The following is a 25,506-nucleotide window of genomic DNA, read 5'->3' as shown; positions in this document are numbered from 1 at the left end:
CAAGGTGCCAGCAGGGTTGGTTCCTTTTGAGAGCTGTGGGAGAGAATCTGTCCCATGCCTCTTTCTTAGCTACTATGATATTCTATCAATCTTTGATACTTACTGTCTTTTAAAGATATAACCCCGATCTCTGCCTTCATTTTTCACATGACGTTTTCCCCATGTGCATGTCTGTCTCTAAATTTTCCTTTTTTTTTATGAGGACGCCAGTCATACTGGATTACGCTGCACCCTTATGACATTTTAAATTGATTACCTATTTAAGGAAACTATCTCCAAAGAAAGTCACATTCTGAACTATTGCATGTTAAGAGTTCAACATATGAATTTTGGGGGGACACAACTCAATTCATACCACCATGTATCTAAAACTCCCAGGAGAATGGAAGAAGACATCTGAATTTGACTGAAGATTTAACAAGAGACTGAACTAAAAATGGCATGACTGAGTTAGCTTGTGTGTCAACCAGGCTTTAATGTGGCCCCTGTGATGGCCAACTCCTGAGAATCTTGTCTTTGTATAATCCCCTCCTCTTGAGTATGGATGGGACCTCTGACTTGCTTCTAAACAAAAGAATATGACAACATGATGGAATGTCATGACTGTGGTCATATCACTTATATAAGACACTATCTTGCTAGTAGACTCACTCTCCCTTGCTGGCTTTGAAGAAGCAAGTTTTTGTTGAAAGAAAGTTTATGGGTCAGGCACGGTGGCTCACACCTGTAATCCCAGCACTTTGGGAGGCCAAGGTGGGTGGATCACCTGAGGTCAGGAGTTTGAGACCAGCTTGACCAACATGGCGAAACCCCATCTCTACTACAAAAAATACAAAAATTAGCCAGGCATGGTGGCGTGTACCTGTCATTCCAGCTACTCAGGAGGCTGAGGCAGGAGAATCTCTTGAATCTGGGAGGCAGAGGTTGCAGGGAGCCAAGATCGTGCCACTGCACTCCAGCAGCCTGGGCAACAGAACAAGACTCTGTCAAAAAAAAAAAAAAAAAGCTTATGAAGAGGGTCATACGACAAGAGGCTGTGGGTGAACTTTAGGAGCCGAGAGTGAGCTATCAGGAAGCTGCAGCGCTCAGTTTTATAAGCACAAGAAAATAAATTCTGCCATAACCTAAGTAACTTTGGAAATGGACCCATTGCCAATGGAGCCTCCCAAAGAGAAGCAAGCGAGGGCCAGCATTTTGATTGCAGCCTTGCTGAGGACTCAACTAAGCCATGCCCAGACTTCTGACCCACAGAGGTTGTGAGATAGGAAATGTGTGGTGTTTTAAGCTGTTAGAAAAAGAAAGAAGGAGGAAGAGGAAGAACAAGAACAAGAAAAGTAGGAGGGAGGAGGGGAAAGGGAAAGAGGAGGAAGAAGGGAGGAGGAAGAGGCCAAGAAGGGGGAGGACTCAAGAGAACAAAAGCTATTATCTTCCTTTCTTTCCAAGTTCCCCTCACCACAAGCCTATGATAGGATGTGTGTGGCTTTAATTAGAATATAAGACTGCGTGGCCGGATGCGGTGGCTCATGTCTGTAATCCCAGCACTTTGGGAGGCCAAGGCAGTGGATCATGAGGTTAGGAGATAGAGACCATCCTGGCTAACACGGTGAAATCCTGTCTCTACTAAAAATACAAAAAATTATCCGGGCATGGTGGCAGGCACCCGTACTCCCAGCTATTTGGGAGACTGAGGGAGGAGAATGGTGTGAACCCGGGAGACAGAGCTTGCAGTGAGCCGAGATCATGCCACTGCACACTCTAGCCTGGGCGACAGAGAGAGACTTGGTCTCAAAAAAAAAAAAAAAAAAAAAAAGAAGAAGAAAAGAATGTAAGACTGCATCTTAAAACTAGATGAATTAAGCTTTGGTCACTTAAAGTAATCTACTTCAGACACGGATGTTCGATGGAGCATCTTTGGAGATGAGTAATTAAAGAAATGTCAGAATTACTTTATATTTATATCCTACTGAATTAAAATTCCTTCCTAAAACCTGCACAGAAAATGTATATTTCACATCACATTCCTGATTAAAATCCTGCCAAGCACCTCTATTTTCTGCAGAATAGATGACAACTTCTTAGGCTGCCATGCCAAATGCTTAATCATTGGCCCCCACCAATTCTTCCAAGCCTAATCTCCAGCCACTACTCTGCAGACTGTAGGGACTAGGTATACCAAGTGAAATAGGTGTCCACGCAGGGCTTCCGTTGAACCACCTGTTGAGTGAAGCAACACTCTGTTCTCTCTGTTAAATACATTGACACATTGAGACTTAACTACTAGCAGGCTGCCTTCTAGTGCAGTGGTTCTCAACCTTTTTGGGACCAGGGACTGGTTTTGTGGAAGACAGTTTTTTCCATGGACATGGGGAGGTGAGTTTTCAGGGGCTGAAGAGACGTGTGGTCCATTCTGGGAATCCCTCTAGCCACAGTTTCCAGAGAAGACAGACACAGCCACAAAGAGTTCCATAGCATTTAATTAAATATGAGACAGTTACATACATTGTACACTTATATAGTAAGCAGCTCTGCGAAATGTTTGTAATGCATGTGGATAATACATGGTCAAATCAGAGATCTTCACTGTAGTGAACAATGGGTATTTTAAAGAATAATCCCAACAATAAACCATGGAGCTGACAAAAATGCCTCCTGATCTGCATCATTTCCAGGAGCTCTACCACATATTCTTCCTGACCCGTTCCAAGTCTTGTAGCCCCTCTAGAAGAGCTAAGAAAACACAGGTATGCACCTCTGAAACAGCCCATACTTGGCTTTTCTGAAGCAAATTCCCATGGAAACCACTGTCTGAAGGAAGAGGCAAAGGCTGGTAGGAAATCAGCCGAATAAGCCAGGGTGCCCTAGACCCAGACATGGTTGTTGGACCAAATTAGTTGTCTTTTCATTTCATGTTATGTAGAACTGGCAGTTTACACTTCTGATTAATACATTGTCTCTGATCAGGAGGTTTATTTTTTTTCTTAATAAAATCTGAAAGGAGATTGGGCAAAATCAATTAGTAATCTTACATTACACATTGTCCCTAGGTATGTAATCAAGAATTAACAGCAGTTATGATTATATGATTACAGCACATGCATTTTAAATACTGCAGTAACAGACAGATGCTCAGACACTAAATTCCAATGAAACATATGCCAAACAACATTGAGACAAAGGATTTTAGAGCTGGAGATATCTCGACGTTTCTCTATGGTCATCTCTTCATTTCTTCGAGAGATTGTCTATTTATACCAAGGATACAAAATTACGGCTCCCAGTTCTGACTTAACGTGTGAGGTTGGGTAGTTTACCTGTCTTCTTGTGTCCCAATTTTCCCATAAGTCAAAGAAAGTAACAATAAATACTTCAAAGAACCTCTGTGAATAAGGAATCAGAGACCTAGGTTTGGCATGAGATTTTGTGGAGCCTCCTATTTGAGATTTGACTCCCATTTCTACAAAAGGAACACCTGCCCACTGATGAAAAATGTCTTCTGCTGCCTACAAACTAGGCAGATTCTACTTTTCCTCCATGGAAATTTACATCGCTTTTGTGGCATTTGCCCTGTCTCCAACAGGGCACTTTCAATATGCCTCTTTTATAGTATTTTATAATATAACAATAATTTGTTTACCAAGTTGTCATTTTCATTAGGTTTTGTAATTTATGAGGCAGAATGCCATCCTTTTGTTTGTCTTTAGGTCCCCTGTGCCTAACACTATGATTGACACGTAGCAGGCTTTCCATAAATGTCTACCAAGGAGGTGGAAGGAATGCTTATGGAAGTGCTTTGAAAATTGTAAAAGCACTAGGCAAACCTAAGGGATTATGGCATTGTATTTATTACTGCTGGTGCAGAGGAGGGCACTTCAGAAAGTAAAACATTCACCTGAAGAATAAGATGGTCTGATTTTACCAGTCCTTTAAGCCAACAGATAAGGTCCATTCATCCGCAGTTAAAACCCCATTCACAGACAACACAAAACAAAACAAACAAGAAAACTAAAATATCAGAAACACCTAGTCCCCCTAAATAAAGTAAAAACAGAACAAAGAAGAAAATTCAAAACAGAAAAAAATAACAACAAATCTCAAACAAAACCCTAAACCTATGACCCCTTCTCTAGTTTTCTGTGCAGCATCTGCCCTTTGTGGTTCTGTGAACAGCCAGGGTTTGGAGGTCTGTGGGAGAGGGGTTTGCTGCACTTCCCTGAGCTGACATTACTGAGTTGCCTTGACTTTGAGCTAGTCATTGTAAGTCAATCTAGACCAAGAAAGGTAAGATGATAAATATCAAGCATTAATATGTCTCTTCCGTGTATCTTCAAGAATGTAGCCACAGTCAGTTCACTCATTGCATGTACTTGTGACTCTTTTTCCCTGAAGTTTGTGGCAGCATCTATTGTTGGAGAACTTGGGACAATTTGGGGATGAATTTAGGTTGGGGTAGTGTCTATACACGTGGGAGGGGTCATGCCTCCTCTCACTCATCAAACGTACCCGTGTCCAGGGTCAGCGACATGTTCCTCTGAGATCATGGATGGATGTGGTTGGGTGGTAGCAGCAAAAGAATCACAGTCTTGGTAACAAACAGGAGAAATTGTGAGTTTCTAATTTATTCCCTCTTGAGCTTATTTTCAGAAAAATGAAATCAAATGGGCTTCATGGCTTTTTCTTGCCTTCTTTACCTTCTCTTGACATGGCTGGTCATGGGACTTTACATCCACAAGACCATTTCTCCCCCTCTTTCTTTCTTATAATCATTTTAATTTAAGCGACCATATGTATGTTCACACTTGTCTGGGGGCAGTCCTAGTTTCTGCTCATTGTCCTGGAGGGATTATATGTAAGTTCCCCTTTCACTTTCCAAAGTGACTCAGTTTGGATCATAAATTATCTAAGCACACCCTGTTACTAGTGAGACCTGGCACTCAAGAATGGGGCATTCCTCAGTGAACAGAAAGGCACATGGCTCAGGGAACTGCAATTAGACTCCCAGCCATCATATCTTGGCCCCACCCTTCACTGTGTGAACAACTTGGACAAGTTACTTAACTCCTTAGTTCTGAACTTAATGATCTATAAAAAGTGAGTAGTCATAGTAATTGCACACACCTCCCAGTATTATTGTCAGGATGGAGTGAGACAAGGTGCACAGAGCACTTGCAAAGCGCTGGATATATATTAAATCCTAATAATGGCAACTATAATTTTTTATTTTCCTTTCTTTCTTTTCCCTCATGCTCTCTTCCTGCCTTCCTCACTCCTCATTCATTTTCTTTACTCTTTCATTATTTCCTCTTAAAAAAAAAAAACAGCTGAATCATTTAGTCACCTTAAACCTTGTGACCAAATCCACATGGTAGAAGCAGGATGCTCTTGCCTCATGTTGAGTGCCACTGAACTCAGGAAGAGTGGTCAAAGCAATGCTTCAGAATCCTGCAGACTGTGTAGTGGGGTTTTGCTAATTTTGTCTTATCTTTGCTGTGAGGGAGAGTAGGAACTCTAGGCTTCCCCTTTAAATCATCTTTGTCGCTCACGGTAAGTTCAGTCTGGGTTTCTTACACTTCACTGGTTTTGGTAGAAGCTGGACATGGTGACATACGCTTCTTCTTGATTTGATCCCAGCGAAGTAAGAATGGGCTGCCCTTGAGCAACTGGGTTCAATGTCAGGATTCCGGATTGGAGAGAAAATGGAGGGGGCAGGGTGCTGTTTGTAGTCCCAAGGCTAAGCAGGAGGTCCTGGTACACATGAAGCCCATTCTTGCCACTCTCCCTGCAGTCTAGGGACCTGGAAGAGGAGAGTATAGGGGCATCACATGCACTGACATTCCCAGCCAGGCATCTGAGGGATGAATCTCTTTCAAAACTTTCTGGGGTGATGACCACATCCTCAGATGGGCAGCTGGGGCTCTGCACATCCCCTCCAAGCCTCTGCTTCTTAGATTCTTCTAGTTGCTGAGGAAACATATCTTGCAGAAAACCTTCCACTTCATCTCTAGCTTGAATGTCATCCACCCTATGAATCTGGCAGTCCAGGAAACTTTCAGGATTGAAACTCACATTTAAATTCTGCATGGAAAAAGCAGAAAAGGCATTAAGATGGCACCAGAGAGACACACCACCAAATGTTTAGTTCCAGAGTAGGTCTAAAGAGTTTTCTGACAGGGAATGTCACAGAATTGCCTGCATATTCCTCAATGGACTCTTTGCTTCTGGAGCTTCTGAGACACTTCAAGACTTGAAGTGACCACTGGTGTGACCTCCAGCCCCAGGGAGCCCAGAAGTTCTGAGATGTGTATCTTATTTCAGTTCCCTACTGCAGCTAGGGTCTTAGGAGGGACCCTAGTTACAGGATGCATCAAATACCAAAAGGTGAGGTTCAACTGTTCCTTGTCCTGGAATATCATTCTTGGCCACCGGGATGTTGCCAACACAATACTTTTTAAGCACCAAAAGCACTCACCTTTCTTGGTTTCTTACAAAGATGTTCCAGAGTCTTCTTATGATCAGGGAGACTGGGCCATACAATAGGCTTAATTCTGAAATCAGAGAACATTGATAGATGAAGTGAATGGCAGAGGGCACAGGCACACTGAGTCTTCCCACTTACTCTAAGCCTGGAATCAGAAGAACAGATTTCTAGTCTTGGCTCTATCACAATTAGGTGGGTGACCATGGTCAAGGGACTGGTTTTCTGTGGGCCTCGGTGCCCTATCAATTCAAGGAGGGGTTGGACCAGAGACCACTGCTATCAATCCATTCCATGAATAAGACATGACAATAATATACCTCTGGGAAAAAGCCCTAGAGGGAAGGAACACCAAGGCTTGCAAGGAGGTAGTTTTGGTGGAGCTATGGAAGTACAATTCGACCCCGTTGTTTACTTCCAATTTAAGTGTTGTCTTTTTATTCCTTCCCTTTACTGACAGCAACTCTGGCAGCTGATTTTGGTGGAAGTGGGGGAATATTTTTCAAGTTACCCAGGGAAATTACTTAGTACTTTCAAGGCAGTACTTTTCAAATTAAGGTATTTGTAATCCTGGGAATATATAGCCTTCTGCCAAGGGCATTCTCCTAGTATAGTAAGTAACTTAACAAGTGCCTGTTTAAAACATCATTTTTATGATGAAACAAACATAGCCTTAGCATGGATTAGAATACAAAATCCCATGAATTTATATGTTTAAAGTCAAGACTTCAAGTGCATTGTGCATTTGCCATGAATGATGGCTTCTGCAACCTTTAGGAGATACTGGAAGAAAAGCTTGGGAAACATTGCATTACAGAATTCTTACTTTGGGGACAGGGTTTGCCTAATGTCCAGTTTATAAATTTTTGCCTCTTATGAAATTAACTGTGGAAATTCACTGAGGATAGGTAGGGATATTGGGCACTAAATTTGTGAAATGCCTTAATCCCCTTTGTGGTTTTCTCATCAATAAATGGGACTCAAGCTCTGACTGTCTGTGATCCCACACAATCACCCTTTTTATTAGTTGAAGAAGGTCACCTTTTTTTCCATAACACACAGGCCAAGATGACCAACAGAGCCACAGAGAAAAAACTCAAAATGCTGATGGTTAGTAAGATAGGATCCATCTCCCCTGGAAAGCAAGAATAGATCGTAGTGAGCATTCAGTAGCCATGCAGTGGGGGTAGGGTCTCAGGATGCTTTGCATTTACTTAGTAATGTGGGCCGACTTACTACTTCCTGAAAGTTGCTTTTGAGTTAACAGAAAGATGTGACAGCTTTATAGAGGGAGTTTGGTTTAAAAGGCATTGACTTGGGTGACCAGGCCTAGAGCATCTGCCACTTGAAATGTAAACGTGATCTAGCATCAAAGGTACCAATGTTCTCTTCCCTTCTTAACTTTCTACCAATGGAAAGAAGCCAGAGCAGGAGATGATGAAAGAGATGTTCACCCCTGTTGCAAATTCTAGGGAGGGGATGTCTCAGTTCCTAGGCATTCTCAGTTCCAGTCCCAAGGACATCTTCATCCTTCTGGAAAAGGACAGCCACACCTGTCCACATACCTGACACCAATAAAGGTGCTTCTTAGAGGGGCCTTAAAGACTGCAACCATTGGGGTCCCAGGCTAGATTGGTTAACTGGAGGTAGTGCGTGGGGATTTTGTTCAAAATGTATGGCAGCTTCCAGGAACACAGACGGCCTGTACTAATTCTCAGGTAATAAGGACCCCGCTCCCTCTGCTTCCTTGTTCTTTACAAAAGGGGCAAAGACAGCAGGCAAGTCATTCTCCAAACAAAGTGTAAGAATGTCCTCCAGGGGTGTCCTATTTTGCAGGTTAGTTTCAACAATCTTCCTCTCACTTGCTCCCACACTTGGACATGCAAAGCACTCTGGGGGAACAAAAACTCTACCACCATTCCTTACCCGGGCTATTGTTGATCTCTGGAGTTCTGAAGTAGTAACTTGGACTCCATTCACTCCAGAAGCCTTTAAAATAGTGATCAGGGATGGATCGAACTTTAATCTCATACATTGCTTCAGGTTGGAGGTTTCTCTGCAGGAGTGTCAGCTTTGTGCTGGATAAATTCACATGCTAGAGAGTAGAGGGCAGTTACATTCTTAGGATGGGAAAAGAGGTGTTGTCTAAATCTCCCACATCATTTCAAGTGGGATTCCTTTAGTCCCATAAGCATTCTCTCAAGGTTGTCTCATATTTGTTAGAATAAGGAGCTCTGATATGTAAAGGAGTCAACAGCAAAATTAGGGACAGAATCTGAGCTTATAAAGGATGTTGTGAGTGGTCTAGGAGGAGAGTGAAATGATGGGTCTTATTCAGGTGAGTTAGGCACTGCCCAGGCTCTCCCTTTCCACACTTCAATATCTTCTTCTTTTCTCTCTATGCTTTCACATATGAAAGGGAGAAGAAAGGTTAGGTTAGGTTAGTGAGCAAGAATCATTTCTCTCCAGAAAGATGCCATTTTACATTGTGAATAGTGATATAGAGACAAAAGCCTCCCCCACACAGTGTATTAACTTTAAGATAAAAAAACTCTATAAATTTGATAGATAAAAAGTAGTCCATTGTTATTATATCTGTATTTATTTGATAATTAGTTCATTTCATGTATTTATTGAATTTATTCCATATTTCATGAGATTTTTCCCAAATTTTTTGCTCCTTTTTCTATTGTGATTTTTTAAATGAATTATAAGAGTTTGTTATCTATTAATGATACTAACCATCTATCAGCTGTTTATGTGGCAATTTAAGCCTACTTTTAAATTTGCATTTTTGATTTTTGATTATTATGTGTGTTGACATATATAAGCCTCTACATTTTATGTAGTCACATGTCTCAATCCTTTCCTTCCTTCTACAGCTTTGATGCTTAGAATGTTCTTCTTCATGTCAAGATTATGTAAACATTTGGCTATATTTTTTCTAGTTTGTTTAGAGTTTCACTTTTATATAATTTCCTTAAATCATCTGTTATTTTGTTATTATATGAAGGCAGCTAAGCATTTATCATAATTTTTTTTAATTAAAAAAAATTTTGGCTGGCGTGGCGGCTTATGCCTGTAATCCCCAGCACTTTGGGAGGCCAAGGTGGGTGGATCACCTGAAGTGAGGAGTTCAAGACCAGTCTGGCCAACATGGTGAAACCCCAGCTCTACAAAAATACAAAAATTAGCCAGTCATGATGGTGGGTGCCTGTAATCCCAGGTACTTGGGAGGCTGAGACAAGAGAATTGCTTGAACCTGGGAGGCAGAGATTGCAACGAGCCAAGATTGCGCCATTGCACTCCAGCCTGGATGACCGAGCAAGATTTTGTCTCAAAAAAAAAAAAAAATTTTTTTTTTTTTAGTTAACTAATTGTCCTGGAAGCATTTATTCATAATCCTTCCTTTCTCCACTAAGTTGCTTTTCTATTGGTGCAATTTTCAGATGAATAATGAAAGATGGCAGGATCAAGGGTGGGGTGGGTAAGTAGAAGGAGGGAGCAGGTGGTTTGGGGCAGGTGTTACATTTATGCAAGTGGCATCTTGCATCTTACTGCAAACAAACAAGGCCAATCTTGGCCGGAAAAAAGAGGACAGCAAGAATAAGAAGGCCTTGAGAAAGAGAAATCATCATCTCTCCTCTTCGTCTCTGAGGTGCAGAAAGAACAAAAGTTAGGCTGGTGGGTTAAGAGAAATCTCATAACCTGATACACTCCACTCTTCTGCCACCTCCTCCCCAAAATAAATTTCAGGGACTGCCAAATCATTCCAACCTCAACAAATCATGAAGAGAGCATCTAAGTAACCCTCCTGATTATGAAGAAAAATTAAGCTGTTACTTCAAAAACAAAGACCTTGGGCTTTAAAATAAAAACAAAGCAAAGACAAAAATTATGCCTCTCTTCCTTACCTCATGCTGGTCCCATGAATCCCATAAGCCAGAATGTGGCTATGACTTGGTGATCATAACCAGATAAACATTTTTGCCAGATTTGCCTATGAAAGCGGCACTAAACATGATACTTTTTGAGGCCCCTGAATACAGAGGATTAATTTGGCCTCAATCTTTATTGTTATCCATCTCACTAATGTAGAAACATTCTGAAGACCAAAATTAGAGCAGAAAAAATAACCAGAGCTAGAAGAGTATGCACCAGGGAAGATCCAGGTTTTTGTGGGGCCAATATTGGGAGCTTCTTTCAGTAGAAGGTAGGTTTTGAAAGCAAAATTGTTGGGTCCTCCCAGGGGAAATGCACCAGTAGGCCAACAAAATAGAAAACATGAATAAGTTTTTATTTTATTAACGTAGATGAACTACATACCATCCATTTGTTTTCATCCTTTTCCTGGCGGTAAGCTACATCGTGCATTAAAACTTTTACATACTTCTTTTGCAAGTGTGATGTATTAAATGTCACCACAAAGTCATTGGCTCCTTCACGATAGATGACACTTAGGTCAAAAGGAGCCTCAGGTTTAACTGGAAAAGAAAAAGAAATAAATTCTGTCTAAAGGGCAGCCAAGGAAATAATTATAGTATTTAAAATTCATCCCCTCTGCAAATCACTTTGATGCTTTTTGTGTCAGTAAATGGCCAACTATTCAGAAAACCATTTCTTCTTCTTGGGTTTAAATCCAGTCCACATTCTCCAGCCTCCCTTGCAGTGGGGTGTGGCCTTGTGAATGAGGTGGGCAGAAGAAATGCACACCCACTTCCATCCTGGCCCAGACACACACCCATATGTGACTCCTCGGCTGTGCCCTCTTCCACTACTTGGAGTCCTGCATTACAGACGGTGGAGCCACAGGATGGAAAGTGCCCTGAATACTGCTTGGAGAAGCCCCAGTTGCAGGTTAGAAACATCCATTTTGACTCTGATGTGAGTGAGAAATAAACTTACGGTGTTTGAGATATCATATGTTTGGGGGCTTATTTGTTACAGCAGCTTGTGTTAATTTTACACTAAAACACATCCTCTTTGCTTTTGAATATTGGAGAACTTGTTACTAATGAGCCCCAAAGCAGGAGTATTTAAACTCTGAGTCTTCATTCTTGTAATAAAATTAGGTTATATGCTGTGAACCTTGCACCTCATCTCAGCTACAGTGACATGAAGGGTCTGCATCCTGGCCCTGGCTAAGACCTTCCAGAGTGGCCTCAGGGGGTCCCCTCTGTCAGTCTCACTGACTTAATGCTGAAGGAATGTCTTAATTCCTCTTGGGCTTCCTCCTACTGCCTTCCTGCCTTGCAGAGTTGCTGTTAGAATCAAATGCTCCACACATGCTAAGCTGTTGGAGGGAGATCAGTATTACTTCAGGTAGAACAAACCCAGAGAAAGGTATTGATTTCCTAGAAAGGTCCTGAGACTTCCCTGTCCTGGCCTCTTGGCTGCTCATTGATCACAGCCTGGGAAGTTAGCTGTCTGGGGATGGGGGTGCTACTTTTTGCATGACTGATCTCGGGCGCAGTTGTTCACAAGAGGATGTGGGTTCATCAAACTTTCACTCAGTAGAGTGTGAGCTGGGATTTAGAGCTGCCTGCCAGCCCAATAAAACGCAGAGTTTGGCCCAGTTCTTGTTGTAGTCACTTGTTCATAGTGGTGACTGCCTGTTTCTGCTGCTTTGCCTTCGAGGTACTGAAAAAAAAGCAGTGACTTCATTTTTCACCCTTGGATCCGTTATAAAAGGGAAGTTTATCAAAAGGAAAGATGCCCTGGACCTAGAGGGAAGCAGGAGGAAAGGCAGTGGGTGGACAACAGCCCAACAGAGAATGCTGGCAATGCTTTTGCCCCTCTCCCCGGTTCCTGCCCTCCATTCCATTCTCAACAAGGCCTTCTGAGCTGAAGCCCCTGCCCCGTGCCCATCTTTTAATAATAGAGGAATTAAAGGAAGAACACATCTCCTAAGTACTGCATGCTTTGCTTATGCTGTCTTCAAACAACAGTCACTTATCACCAGCATATTGATAAGGAAACTGAATTTCAGAGAAGTTAATTGTGTTCAGGTCCCTGTAAAATGGTTTAAAGGGATTCAAATCCATTTCTTTGATTCTGAGGCTCACTCTTCTTCATTTAGCTTTTGTTTCTCTACCTTGTTACATATCACAATGGCTGGTCCTGGTGCCCTCTGGACAGTTCTGCCTCAAGCCCAAATGATTTCTTTGAGCAAATTAGAAAAAGGGTCTCATTCGTCAAGCAATATTTTAGAGGGAATACATCCTTGTACAATCTGAACAATCATATCAATCTAATCTGCCCAGAGAAGTGGGAAGGCAGGAAGCTTCCCTTTTCAGCCTTACTGGGTTGGGAGACACCCAAACAAGGGGAAGTGAGGGTGCAGGTGGTGGCAGGGGAGCACTAGCTCTGGGGCTCAATCAGAAGCATCCAGTTTAAATTCACTTAAATGGTAGTTCCATTAATGAAGTGTCCCATTAGGACCTAGGAGATGCTACTGTGAGACATGCCTCCACCACCTCTCATCCTGCTTGTCCAGGGGTGCTTTCTATAGCCCGAAGGGACTCACACCACCCCTTCCAAAGGGACCTGTGCTATCAGCAGTGTGTGTACTGTACCTCTCCCCATTGCCGTTCGGATGAGGCATGTCAGATTTACAGTCTTCTGGGGGATGGAGACTGTAAGTGCATTAAGCATGTGGGATATGGGGATTTGGAGGTGGCAGGTGTCACCTGGACACTCTTGGTGTGTTGTTAGTGCTTATGTGCATGTAAATGCTTGCATGCTGGTGTGGAGTTTTGTAAGAATGGGCTCTCCCCTGATGCTCCAGAACCTCTGCCTTCTCTGCTCACTCTCAGAGAAGTGAATGTATATTTGCAATGTAAATGGTGAAACTTTAGATATGGTGCTCTATCCATAGAGGCCTCATCTCCAAATGATCAGAACCCAACTTTTTCATAACCTCAGATATACCCTGTTGTTGTCATCCCTGGTCCTTTGCCACTAATCAGGACCCACACTTGTCATGGCCAACACTGCTTCTGTGTGGCCAACATGCACAGCCATCTGCCTAATGTCTCTTTTCTACTACATTTGCTTTTTCACAAGTTAATTGTTCACACATGGAACTTCTGCTTTAACTCTCTATTTTACCATCTTAGTGAAACAAAACTGAGACAAAGCTGAGCTAGGTTTCTCACTCTTTCCTGTCTTTAATGAGTATTGCTCTCTTACCTTTAATTTTCTTTTTGAGTGCTGTAGTGGGTGCGAATAGGGAATGCTAAAGGTATTTTTTTAGACATGGTTAACATTTAAATCAGTAGACTTTGAATAAAGTAGATTGCCTTCCATGATGTGGTGGACATCACCCCATCAGTAGAAGGCCTCTAGAGCAAAGACTGAGGTTCCTTGAAGAAGAAGGAAATCTGTCTCAAGAGTACAATACAGAAAATCTGCTTGAGTTTCTTGCCCTGCGGAATTTAGACTCAGTACTGCACTCTTTCCTGCATTTCTAATCTACTGGCTTGCCTTATGGATTTTTGCAATTGCCAGTTCCCACAACTACAAAAGTCAGTTTCTTAATAGAAATCTCTCCTGTCAATTATCTGTCTGTCTATCTATCTATCTATCTATCATCTATCTATCTATTCTCCTATTGATTCCCCTTTTTTTTTCTAGAAAACTCTGACTAATAGAGAAGGCATATATACTTTTAAAAATAACTTGACAAGTTAGCTAAACTTATTTGGGGATTTGGGGAGAATACCACAAGGAATTCAGGAGAAGGACAGGTGAGGAAAGAAAGAACAGGTAAGGAAGGAAAGGACACCTGTGGATGGATGACAAGAAACCCAGCTCCAGTTAGACACTTCATGTAGATTTGCACAAACACTCTCTTTCACAGGTGGGTTTGAAGATTCTCAGAATTCTTTCATGGCAGGAAAGTATAAATTTCAAAATTTTCATTTATTAAAAAAATTTGCAGTAGGGAATTAGCTATTGTCTATTGCCAATTGTTTCCACTACTTGTCTACTTTTAACCTACAGAATGTCCAGACACAGTGTTTTCAGGTATCCCCAAAATGACAACCATACCCTTATATACAACTTCTTACCTATAGTGGTTAGGTCTATTTTTTTGCAGGTTAGACTCTTTCCTCCAACCTTCACACATATATTGCTCTTTCCAATCAGTAAGAATTTCTTTGTCTCAATGAAATATATCTCTTGTAGTTTCCTGAAACTCAGGCACTTTACCTCCACGAGGGCCCCACTGTAGGAATAAAAAGGGGATATGTCTTGATTCAGGTAGGAGTTCCTGTATACAATGGAATAGTATCATACGCACATTGATGTATGTTAGACTTTAACTCTGTTCATAGGTATGTGGGTGGGTGAGTGGAGGCATGTTCAGGAATGAGAGATAATAAATTAAAATCATATGGCTTTCTGCTGCTATGATACTTAGTGATGATTTACTTATAATTAGATGCAATTGAGCCTGAAATAGTCAAAACATGTTTATAAAATTATAGGAAATTTCTGTATTTTTTATAATTGATCATTGAAACACAAATGCTTTGTTCAGGTAAAAAGGTAATTGCTTTTTTTTTTTTTTTTTTTTTTTTTTTTTGCTGTTCCGTAGGAATATATGTGAGAAATAAGAGCCGTAAAAATATTGATTAAAAATGAGTTAAAGAAAATGATAACATAGTATAAAGGGTTATATACATAATATCACATATACTTAATGGGTAACGTAAGGGATTTTCATAGGTAATTTTGGCTGATAAACCCTAACAAGACCGGTTAAGAAAACAAAAGATATAAATTACTAATATGTGGAATGTAAGAGGAGATATCACTATAGAACATGCAGATGTTAAAGGTACAATAAGGAAATTTTAAATGTTATTTTAATGTATATAATAACTTAGATGTAATGAAAATGTTTTCATAAACACAAATTAGTAAATCTGACCCACATAGAAATGGAATATTTCAAGAGTTATATTTCTCTCAAAGAAATTAAACTTATTATCAGTAAACTTTCCCACAAAGAAAACTCTATGCCTGATGGTTATATTCTGGTAAATTATATCAAATGTATAAGGAAAGAAATAGTGCCAATCTGACACAAATTCTTTTGGAAACTAGAGGAGGAATGACCCTTGTCAATCTATTTTTTGAAGCTAGCTTAATCCTTGTACCCAAACCTGGCCAAAATATTACAGAAAAGAAGCTGATAGACAAATATCCCTCAAAATGTATAAGCAAAATTTTACCAGAAAATACTAACACACTAATTTTAATACATAATGACAAAGTAGGGCATATCTCAGGAAACCAAAGCAGGTTAAACATTCAAAAATTAATCAGTATAATTTGCCACATTAATAGACTAGAAGACATAAATAACCTGGTTATAGTCAACTGATGCATTCAAAGCATAACTTAGTAACATGAATGCATCTATTCATATTAAAAACTCACAGCAAATAAGAAATAGAAAGTTACTTCCTCAACCCGATAGAGAGCATTTACAAAAGCCTATAGTTAATATCATATTTAATGCTGAAATTGTGAACACGAATTGTTTCCCTAAGACCAGGACATGACGGGATATCCACTTTCACCATTTCTATTCAGTGATGTTCAAGAGGTTTTAGCCAATGCATAAGGCAAGAGAAACAAATAAAATGTATCCAGATTGGAAAGAAGGAAAAAATACTTCCAGCATTTGCAGACAACATGTTTATTCACGTGGAAAATGGTAAAGAATATTCAATACAACTACAGAAATGAATAAAGTGAGTTATCAAGGCTATTATACAAAAGTAAGTTTATATGTCTATAGGCTAGCATCAAACAATTAGAAAATAAAATTTAAAAATGATATTTCAATTTATGATATAAATAAATACATAAAATATTTAGAAATAAAAGATGTTCAAGGTCTTTGCACTAGAAACGACAAAACATTGTTGACAGGTTTTAAAAGAAATCTAAATAAATAGAGAGCTATGTTTATGGACTAACTAATTCAATATTGATAACATGAAATTTTCCCCAAAATGGCCTATATAATATTACTCAAAATCTCAGTAGAATTTTTTAAGAAATTGACAAGCTGATTCTAAAATTTATGTGGAAATACAAGGAACCCATGATAGCCAAAACAACACTGGAAAATGGAAGCCTCAGAAACCCGACTTCAAACTTAGTATAAAGCTATAATAATCAAAACAATTTAGTACTGGCATAAGGATAAATAAATTGACCAATAGAAAGAACAGAGAATTCAGAAATAGACTCACATATAATGTTGATGGATTTTTAAATGCAGGCACCCAATAAATTCAATGGAGTCATAGCACATCATTTTCAACCAATTTCTTTGAAACAGCTGAGTAAATGTATAGAAAATATAAACCCTACTTCCACATAGTTATATAGGGTTAATTATATGTCGGATATTAACCTAAATATGAAGGCTAAAATTGTAGAATATTTAAAAGGAAACATAAGAAAATATCTTCCCAATTTTGGGGTAGGCAAAGGTATCTTAGCAAGGATACAAAAAGCACTACATATAAAAGAAAATGAATGATATATTAGACTCCATCAAGACAAAAAAAACTCTTGTTTATTAAAATGCACCGTTAAGAAAATAAAATGGCAAACTTCAGACTAGAAAATAGATGCAATACATCTATCTGACAAAGGAAATGTATACAGAATATATAAAGAACTCATATCCAGCAATAATAAAAGGACAAATAACTCAATGATTTTAACAGATTCTAACCCAAAGAAGACATGCAAATGACCAAGTATATGAAAAGATGTTCAACATTTGTTATTTGAGAAATACAAATTAAAAGCCTAGTGAGATACTATCCCAAACTCAAATGTTGCAAATGATGTGTAGCTCTCATGCATTGCTGGGATGAGAGTAGAATGGTATAACCACTTTGAAAAACTGTTGGGCAGTTTCCTATAAACTTAGATACCCTCTTACTGTATGACACAGCAATTCCATTCTGAGGTTTTATACCCCAGAGAAATGAAAATACATATTCACAAACTGATTTGTCCAAGAATGTGAACAGCAACCTAAAAAAGAATAGTCTCAAACTTGAAAAAACACAAATATTCATAAAGAGGAGAAAGAATTAAAAATTTGTGGTATATTCATACAGTGGAATTACTATTCAGCAATTGAAAAGATGAGCTATGAGATGGACATCAACATGGCTAACTCTCACAAACACTGTGTTAAATGAAAGAAGACAGAAAAGAATAAAGAGTATTCTATTAATAAGAACTATCAGAAACAGGCAAAAACCAAAGGGTAATAAAATTGAGAATTATGGTTGCTCCTGGGATATGAAGATTGACTGGAAGGGAACATGAAGCGTCCTTCTAGGGAAAAAAAAAAGTTCTATATCTTTACTGTTGGAATGGCTACATGTCCTAGACATTTCTCAAAATTCACTAAAGTTTTGTGCATTTTACCACACATAAATTTTACCCCTAAAATCCATTGTAATCAAACAAGAAAGTAAACAAAAATAAAAAATAATGTAAAAATTAAAGAAGTAACAAAGGTATATATTCTCATTGTAAAGATAGAATAAAAGTAAAATCCTAGGGTTATTTTCCTTTCCTAACCCTAAATTTAATTTTCCTCTTCTGTGATAAACACAGTTACCAATTTGTTTTTCCTATGTGCTCTTTAAGCTCAGCCAAATAACTCTAAAGAGGCATAACTGGGTCAAATTGGAAGTGAAGATCTGGGCAGAAAAAAGTTCCTCTGGGTAAGTGTGCGTATATGAAAGAATTCTTTCCATTAACCAGATGTAATTTTGTTTAAATCCTAAGGAGTGTGTTCTAGGAAGGCCTTTTACTACCTACAACCCACAATGTGTGTTGGTTTTCCTTGGTGAACTGGATGTGTGTACACTCTTCTCTAAATGTGCTCAAATGAGTCCTTTCGAGAACGGCTCCTGGACTCAGCAGAAAAAGAGGAGCATGTTTGTCTAGCTTCGGGTGAGCTGGCCAGGAGGTTAAACACAGGGGAGAGTGGCCCAGCTTTAGGTACAGAATCTTTCACCTTTGGTTTATTGTGGTCTGAGTGACTGGTTAAGCTCCTACAGTCATGAAAACTAGAGATTGGTGAAGAAATGTTAAGTTAATTAACTGGCAAAACATATTGATTACTTTGGGGACATTCCTTAAAACTGTTCTCCCAAATCGTTAGTTTTGTTAACTGCTATCTTTTAGGGTATGCAATTGTTTAGGCTTTAAAGAGTATGCGTGTATGTGTGTGTGTTTCAAAGTTACCAGGGAGTTGTGTTCCTTGTTGGGGTAGATGGGCTTTCCCATTTGGAACAGGATAAAAATAAAAACTGAATTTTTGGGTAAGGTAGACAGATACCAGGGAATAAGCTTAGGATGAACATCAGGTGGAAAGATCTGAAGATGGCAATGTCACGATTTGATAAATAAATCTAGAAGGGGAGACTGGGAGTGGGGTCCCATTTCTGAATTTTAGGTAAACATGGGTTTTAGAGAAGCTAGGACAAAACTTTTAGTTCAATCCTTGAATATAGAATATATTTGTAAGGAAAGTATGTGTGAAATATCCAATTACAGGCCCCAACCTGTAGCAAGTTTCTGGCACTGTTGGGAATTTAAGGGGTATCTAAAATGGTATTCTCAGCTCATTCCCATGTTTTTGAGAATGAAATTAATGAGCAATGGACAATCAAGGATGACTGTATGGCTGTCTTGTGAAACTGGGCATCCTTTTAAGGGCTCTGAACTCCAGGAGTTAATCTATTAAAGAGCTCATACTTATATTTTCTGCTGAAAATATTTCTTAAGGCAGTCCCTTTCCAACTGAAATACCTGAATCCAATTGGAAAACCCAAATAGAGGAGGCTCTGTACAGATTACAATTACAATATGACAGGAAAAATCAAAAGACATGTTAAAGGGTAAGTGTGTTCAAGTGGGCAAGGAAGTGGTCAAATATGGTGTGAATGAAAGTGAACAGAAAGGTCAACCTCAGCTTGGCCGAGAGAAACCAGGATGAACACTCAGCCCACCAGTCAAAAAGCCAAAGTCAAACCTCTGTGTGAGAGAGTGATTTGCCCATGAAAATGAGTGCATTGTTTGAATGAGTTGTTCGGCTATTTTAGTGCAATCCATTTCCAGCCTAGATTGTGGACAGTGAACTGGTTCCGGTTCTTTCGACATATTTTATTCCTGGAAAATGTGTTAGGGAAGTGAACAGAGGCAGACGGAGAACACAGTACACTACTCAAGTCCAAGAGCGTGTTTATCTAAGGACTGCAGCAGGAAGCGCTGCAATGAATAGACGCAGGAAGCTCCCATAAATTAGCATAAACAGGAATTCAGGGCTTGTTTGGACTATGGACTGTGGAGAATTGTCTCAGTGTCTACGGAATGTAGGAAGCCTTCTATTACTACTGGTGGATCTTGATTTACTTTGCTCACTAGGACACTAAGTAAAAATTAGGTCATTCGGATACGAATTTGGAGATAGCCTCACATCAGAATTTCAAGTTAGAGTAGTGTCTCAAATCACCAGAGATAGTAACCCTTGGCAACAAGAGATGACTTATGTTGGAAGGAGAAGATAAAGTTCCCTGAGACCTTCAGTAAATTTTCAAATCAAAGACTCTTTTTCTTTGCCTTTTCTGTGAGACCTTGTGAAAAAAAATGCCAACTTGTTCCTGTCGATTTTTGGAAAATTTACATTGAGAGGATCATCTGAAGTCAAATTGTGTCAAGACGGTAGAAGTTAGGTCAACATTCACAGAATTATAATTTAATGTTGCTTTCCCATTACTCGTTATTCACTGGCTATTTGGAATGATTTACATGATGAAACTATTTAACCATCACAACCTTCCTGTGAGGCAGGTTATCTCATTTTACAGGTGAGGAAACTGAGGCATAGATATATCACATAACTTTCTCTTGGTCAAAAAGCTAGTAAGCACTGGTATTGGGATTGGAAACAACGCAGTTTAACTCTCAGATGCAACTTGAAGACACTGGATTGTCTCATGTTGGGCAAACAGATTTTTGGTGAGGCATGTTGAAGGAGATGCAGGTTTTAAATTCTGACATGAAGTTGGGAGGGATGTGGGATCCCCAAGATCCAAAGTGTCATTTGAATGAGCCTCAGGATCTGAAAGTTGGACCATGAGAGGAGCTTTGCATGAGTGTTTTTGGTGAAGGACAAGCAGTTTCAGGAGGCTGTTGGGAATTCCTTAGATGTTAACATTTGTTAATTAGGCCACATATTCTTTCTTTTGCAGCTATTAAAAACAGCACATGAAAAGAGAGACAGAGGATGCCTAAGCAACAATTAAAACCACCATCCCTCACCATATTTCAAATTCCAGATTGGTGGTGTTGACATCTGGGTCCTCAAAAGCACAGGTCAGTGAGTGCTGGGATCCATTCACTTCCAACTGGCTATAGCATGAGAATGAGTAGTCATCCAGTTCTGCATCTTCCAAGTCTCCTGGGGAGGAACAAACATGCAGCTGTTAATGAAACAAATAAATGCATCCTTTTGAAATATGGCATGACCTTAATAAAATAGCAGACTCTGTGGCAGACATGCAGTAGTAATGGATTATGTATTATCTAAAGAAGGAAAGCCCAAGGGTGAAGACAAGGAAAATGCTTCAAAACCAACCAACCAACAAAAAACAAAAAACAAAAATGCTCAATGCTAACAGAGTTTTCCAATACAAAAAAAAAATCCATCATAATGAGTAAGTAACCTCCAAATATTTCTGAGTTAAAGAACCAGAGGCACTGAACACATTTTTTTTTCTGTATTTAAACTGGAGTTTCTTCTACTACATTTGTTATATTGATTGTCCCTACATTTCAAAGAAGAGACACTTTATTTCCATTATCCCCATGCTACCTAATCTCACTTTTGACTTTATTACAAATCATAATTTATTCCCTCCCTAGTATCTTTTTTTTCTTAAATGAAGGACAATGATAGCTATCTTGCAGTCAGAATTTTGCTTTTTTAAGAGGTCACTTTCTCTTGCCTAAAAAGGCATCCCAACTAAAAGTGGCACTGATTATCTCCATTGTCTTAAGCTACTGACTGAGACAAATGTGGTTAGGAAAAAAATTAGATCTGGCAGGACTCAGATTTGGTAAAACTTCCTGTGAATGTTGTACATACTGCTTCTGCTCTTATAGATTCTTCTATAGACACAGTATCTTATAGATTCTAGCAGGATTCTGGAAGAAAGTGGGGAACCAAAAATTTTCTTTTTTTTTTGCTATTACTTTTGGAAAGTGTAATCTGTCACACATAGTATTTGGTTTCTTAAGCTGAGTTGTAGACCCTATAATGAAATCTGCGTTTTGTATGTATGTTTTACATGATAGCAAAGTGAGGCTGGAATAAATATGTCAGAAAGTGCACAACCACTGGGACCTGAGAAAATCCAGAGCAAGCAAAGCCATTCTCAGAGTGCTCAAGTGTGAGCCTAGGACTGCGTCCATGTATTTTTGGTTCACTGGTACTAGAAATTAGATGCTTCCAAGGCTTTACACTGGAAACAGAATATACTAAAATCGAATCCCAGTTGAGTGTCCCAGAGACCAAGGGCTGTTGGAACAGCACTTTCTTTACTTAAATAACTCAGTAGGGAAAATGGGAAAGTTAGTAAAGCTAATTGTGAATGGACCAACCAGTTGAATGACAGATTGGTTCAGTCAAAGCAACAAATCTCAAACAGTCCTAGCTAGACCATAGGTGTGGGCGCTGCTCACAGCCACAGGCATTTATCTTTCTGGCCATTCCCAGAATCCATCCTGCTCACAGCTCTGCCACCAGCAAAACTCTTTATGTAATTTCAGCAGGGTATGGCCCTCCTTCTGATGACAGCATGAAATAATGAGAGGCAGCCCACTAATTTTGTAGACTTAGATTTCTTCCCTGTGCAGTGATAGCTTTCTAAACGCAGTGGTTCTGACTTTACATGGCACTCCTCACACTGTCCTGACATTTTCTCTTCCACCAATCCTATACACAGAACATAGATTATTATTTGGATTCAGACATCCTGTGGGCCAGCTTTGTCTTCACGATTGTTCAATAGAGACAGCACACTCTAGCAGATGCCGGCACCCACATCACAAAACAAAGGACTCCCACTTCCACTCAGTCTGACAAAGCATACAATATACAAAGAGCCATTTATACCCTGTTTCCTGCACCTAAAATGGCTGTGTTTTAGGAAGCAGCTCGCTGACTTTTCAGTAGATATTACTGGGCAGAGTTCCTTTGTAACCCAGAAAAATTCCCTTCAATGACTTATAAAATGTGATGGCATTTTACAAAGAGAATATTCTGCATGACATGAGCTGAAAAATTCTTGGCTAAGAGTAGTTAATGTACACAGTGGTTAAGACCTGTGGTGTCAGAGCTGGACAGATGTGCATTTAAATTCTGTCTATAGTCTACCTGTGGTCCTCTGTCAGGTAGGCAACTTCTCTAAAACATGTGTTCTAATATGTAAACTCATGCTATGAGCAATCACTGGATGGATATATACAAAGAGGCAGCTTAGAACACAGTAAGGATTTAATAGAGATTAGCTCTGAGTATAATATTTTCTGAGAAATAAGTAATGAAAAGGTAAAATAAGAATTCTAATTCTGAAAATGTACATGAAACATTTGAGCTTCTCTTTAAAAAGTTTGTCAATTGAAGGTGTTATAATCACTATGGTTTTGAAATTACATGGAGCTTTTGAATAATGAGTTAATCTATTATTCTTTAAATGCGCAATAATTAATATTATTCATATTTAAATAGGTATCTAGACATATTTATCCATAAAAATTTACATTTTGTGGAATATGTATCATAGGCAAGCCAGTGTCATTTAGAAGTCTTCTTCCTACTGAAATGGAGTTAGTTGATTAATAGTGTAAATGATTTGGATTTTTAAAAAGTGTACCTTTCTTCTCTTGATCATCCTTGTGATGATCAGAAAATTGACAGCTTTCGACAAGCAGCAACTGAATGTGAATTCCTTATACCCCAAACTGGGAAGTATTTTGATGTAATCATGTGAATAGGGTAATTATACATCTTCTAAAAAATCTGAAACTTAAAAAGTTGAAGTGAAAACTCAGCTTTCAACTAGAATTCTTATATATTTTAAAAATAGTATGATCACCATAGTGAAATAGTGAGTATAGATGACACCAAAGAGAGTAAGATTTATGTTTCCTGCCACACATCAGTCTTTGTGGAAATCCAAGGCAATGTTTAGCATAGAATAATGATCATCCCCCATAAAGTGAGTCATACACTGTAAAAAATGTCAAATTCTCTGACAATTCCCTTAATGAGAAAATTCTAGGGATTTCCATCCTTCGTAATTACATGACTCAAAATATATAAGCTGAGTCATTAGGCTGATGTGTTTGATATTGTCTACAGGCAAATACTCTTTAACTCTTGAAGTGAAAGGGCTTAATTTGCAGGAGCAAGTTGATTGTCTAAATTCCCACATGTCTCCTGCTGCTGTTAGACACCTCTGTCTAGTTTTGTTATAATTACAATGTGTTTATATATGGGCAGAGTTGGCTTCTCGGTACTAAGTTTTTTAGATCCCAAAGAGAATCATTACATATGGCCAATTTGTTGGTGTAGAGGCAATTCAGTGTATTGCAATGAGTAAACTTATTTAGATGTTTCTCTAGTCAGTTCTTTACTTAAAATCTCACATAAATCTCTCAAAACTAAAGTACTTTGCAAACACTTTCAAAAGTTATTGGATGTCTACTATATTCTAGCCACTGATTTGGGTGTTGAGGATACAGCACTGGTCAATGCAGACAAAGCTATTGATGGCTTCTAGACATTATCTCATCCTGAAAGTTATGCTTTCAGGATTTCTTAAAAAGTCAAACAAAATGAATCCAATTTGATCTCCTGACAAAGTAAAATGACTTTGGACATTTTCCTACAAGCACAGTCATAGCATCTACATGAGTGTTCCTTTTGTAAGAGCAGAGGAATCATTCAACATTTAAGACCTACACTTGGGAGTGAAATGCATTCCTTCTTGAGAATTCTGAGGTCTTATAAACCACCCATAGTATTGACCCCCTGCCCCCTGTCATGGTGGTTAGAACATCTAAAAAAATGACTGAATATGTAGTAAATTCTCAAACTCCACTCCAACCTAGTGCCTGACTCAGGTCTGTTACGGAACTGAGTAGCCTGAAACCATGCTACAGATAATCCAAAATCCATAAGAAAAGTAAGAAATGACTCACCATTTTGCGCATAGCCACTTTCTCCAGAAACGACTTGAAGTAAAGAAAAAAACATGCCAAAAGTTGTACCTAGAATTGTCATTCTGAGAGAGAAAGAGAGAGAGAGATGTGTGAGCCAGTGTGTATGAAATGAATGAGAGGAAGAGGAAGGGAGGGAGGGAGGAAGACAGAGAAGCTTAGATCTAGGGCTTTATACTTATCTAACCACAGACAAGGGAAGTATAAACACAGCAAAAAAGAAGGCAAGTTCCAGAAACAGGAAGTCTGAGTAAAAATATTGCTGCTGTAAGCAGAGGTAAAGGACATGAAGAGACAGAGCCTCTGAAATTATTGTTCCTCCTGGATATTCCCTGCAGCCCCCACACTTACTGTGCTTACTTTAAAGTAAGGCAGTAGATTCACACCTAGGCTCAAGCTATCTTAGGCTAGAGGCTACTTTATTTATTTTTTTAATTTTTATTTTTTTGAGACAGAGTCTTGCTCTGTTGCCCAGGCTGGGGTACAGCTGCATGATCTTGGCTCACCGCAATCTCCACCTCCCAGGTTCAAGCAATTCTCCTGCCTCAGCCTCCTGAGTAGCTGGGACTACAGGCAAATGCCATCATGCTGGGCTAATTTTTGGATTTTCAATGGAGACGGGGTTTCGCCATGTTGGCCGGCTTGTCTCGAACTCCTGACCTCAAGTGATCTGCCTGTCTCAGTCTCCC

General features: G+C 39.3%; 1 protein-coding gene and 1 long non-coding RNA gene across 2 annotated transcripts; one reads left to right on the top strand and one right to left on the bottom strand.

Moving 5' to 3' along the window:
- Positions 1-2,456: 2,456 nt before the first annotated feature.
- IL7R (interleukin 7 receptor) lies at positions 2,457-25,002 on the bottom strand. Its single transcript, XM_003899574.5, has 8 exons — positions 24,800-25,002; positions 20,855-20,993; positions 14,545-14,702; positions 10,799-10,956; positions 8,399-8,567; positions 7,514-7,607; positions 6,467-6,542; positions 2,457-6,072 (listed from the first exon to the last, which is right to left on the bottom strand). Exons 1-8 carry the CDS (start codon positions 24,879-24,881, stop codon positions 5,569-5,571), a joined length of 1,380 nt encoding a protein of 459 aa, XP_003899623.1. The 5' UTR covers positions 24,882-25,002; the 3' UTR covers positions 2,457-5,568.
- On the top strand, positions 11,071-21,090 carry LOC103885024. The gene is made up of 3 exons (XR_647903.4): positions 11,071-11,329; positions 18,173-18,249; positions 20,785-21,090. It is a non-coding gene; the product is annotated as an uncharacterized LOC103885024 (long non-coding RNA).
- Positions 25,003-25,506: the final 504 nt, after the last annotated feature.

Source organism: Papio anubis, chromosome 5 (genome assembly GCF_008728515.1).
Source record: "Papio anubis isolate 15944 chromosome 5, Panubis1.0, whole genome shotgun sequence".
In the NCBI taxonomy this organism is placed as follows: domain Eukaryota; kingdom Metazoa; phylum Chordata; class Mammalia; order Primates; family Cercopithecidae; genus Papio; species Papio anubis.
This window is presented reverse-complemented; position numbering and strand designations above follow the sequence as displayed.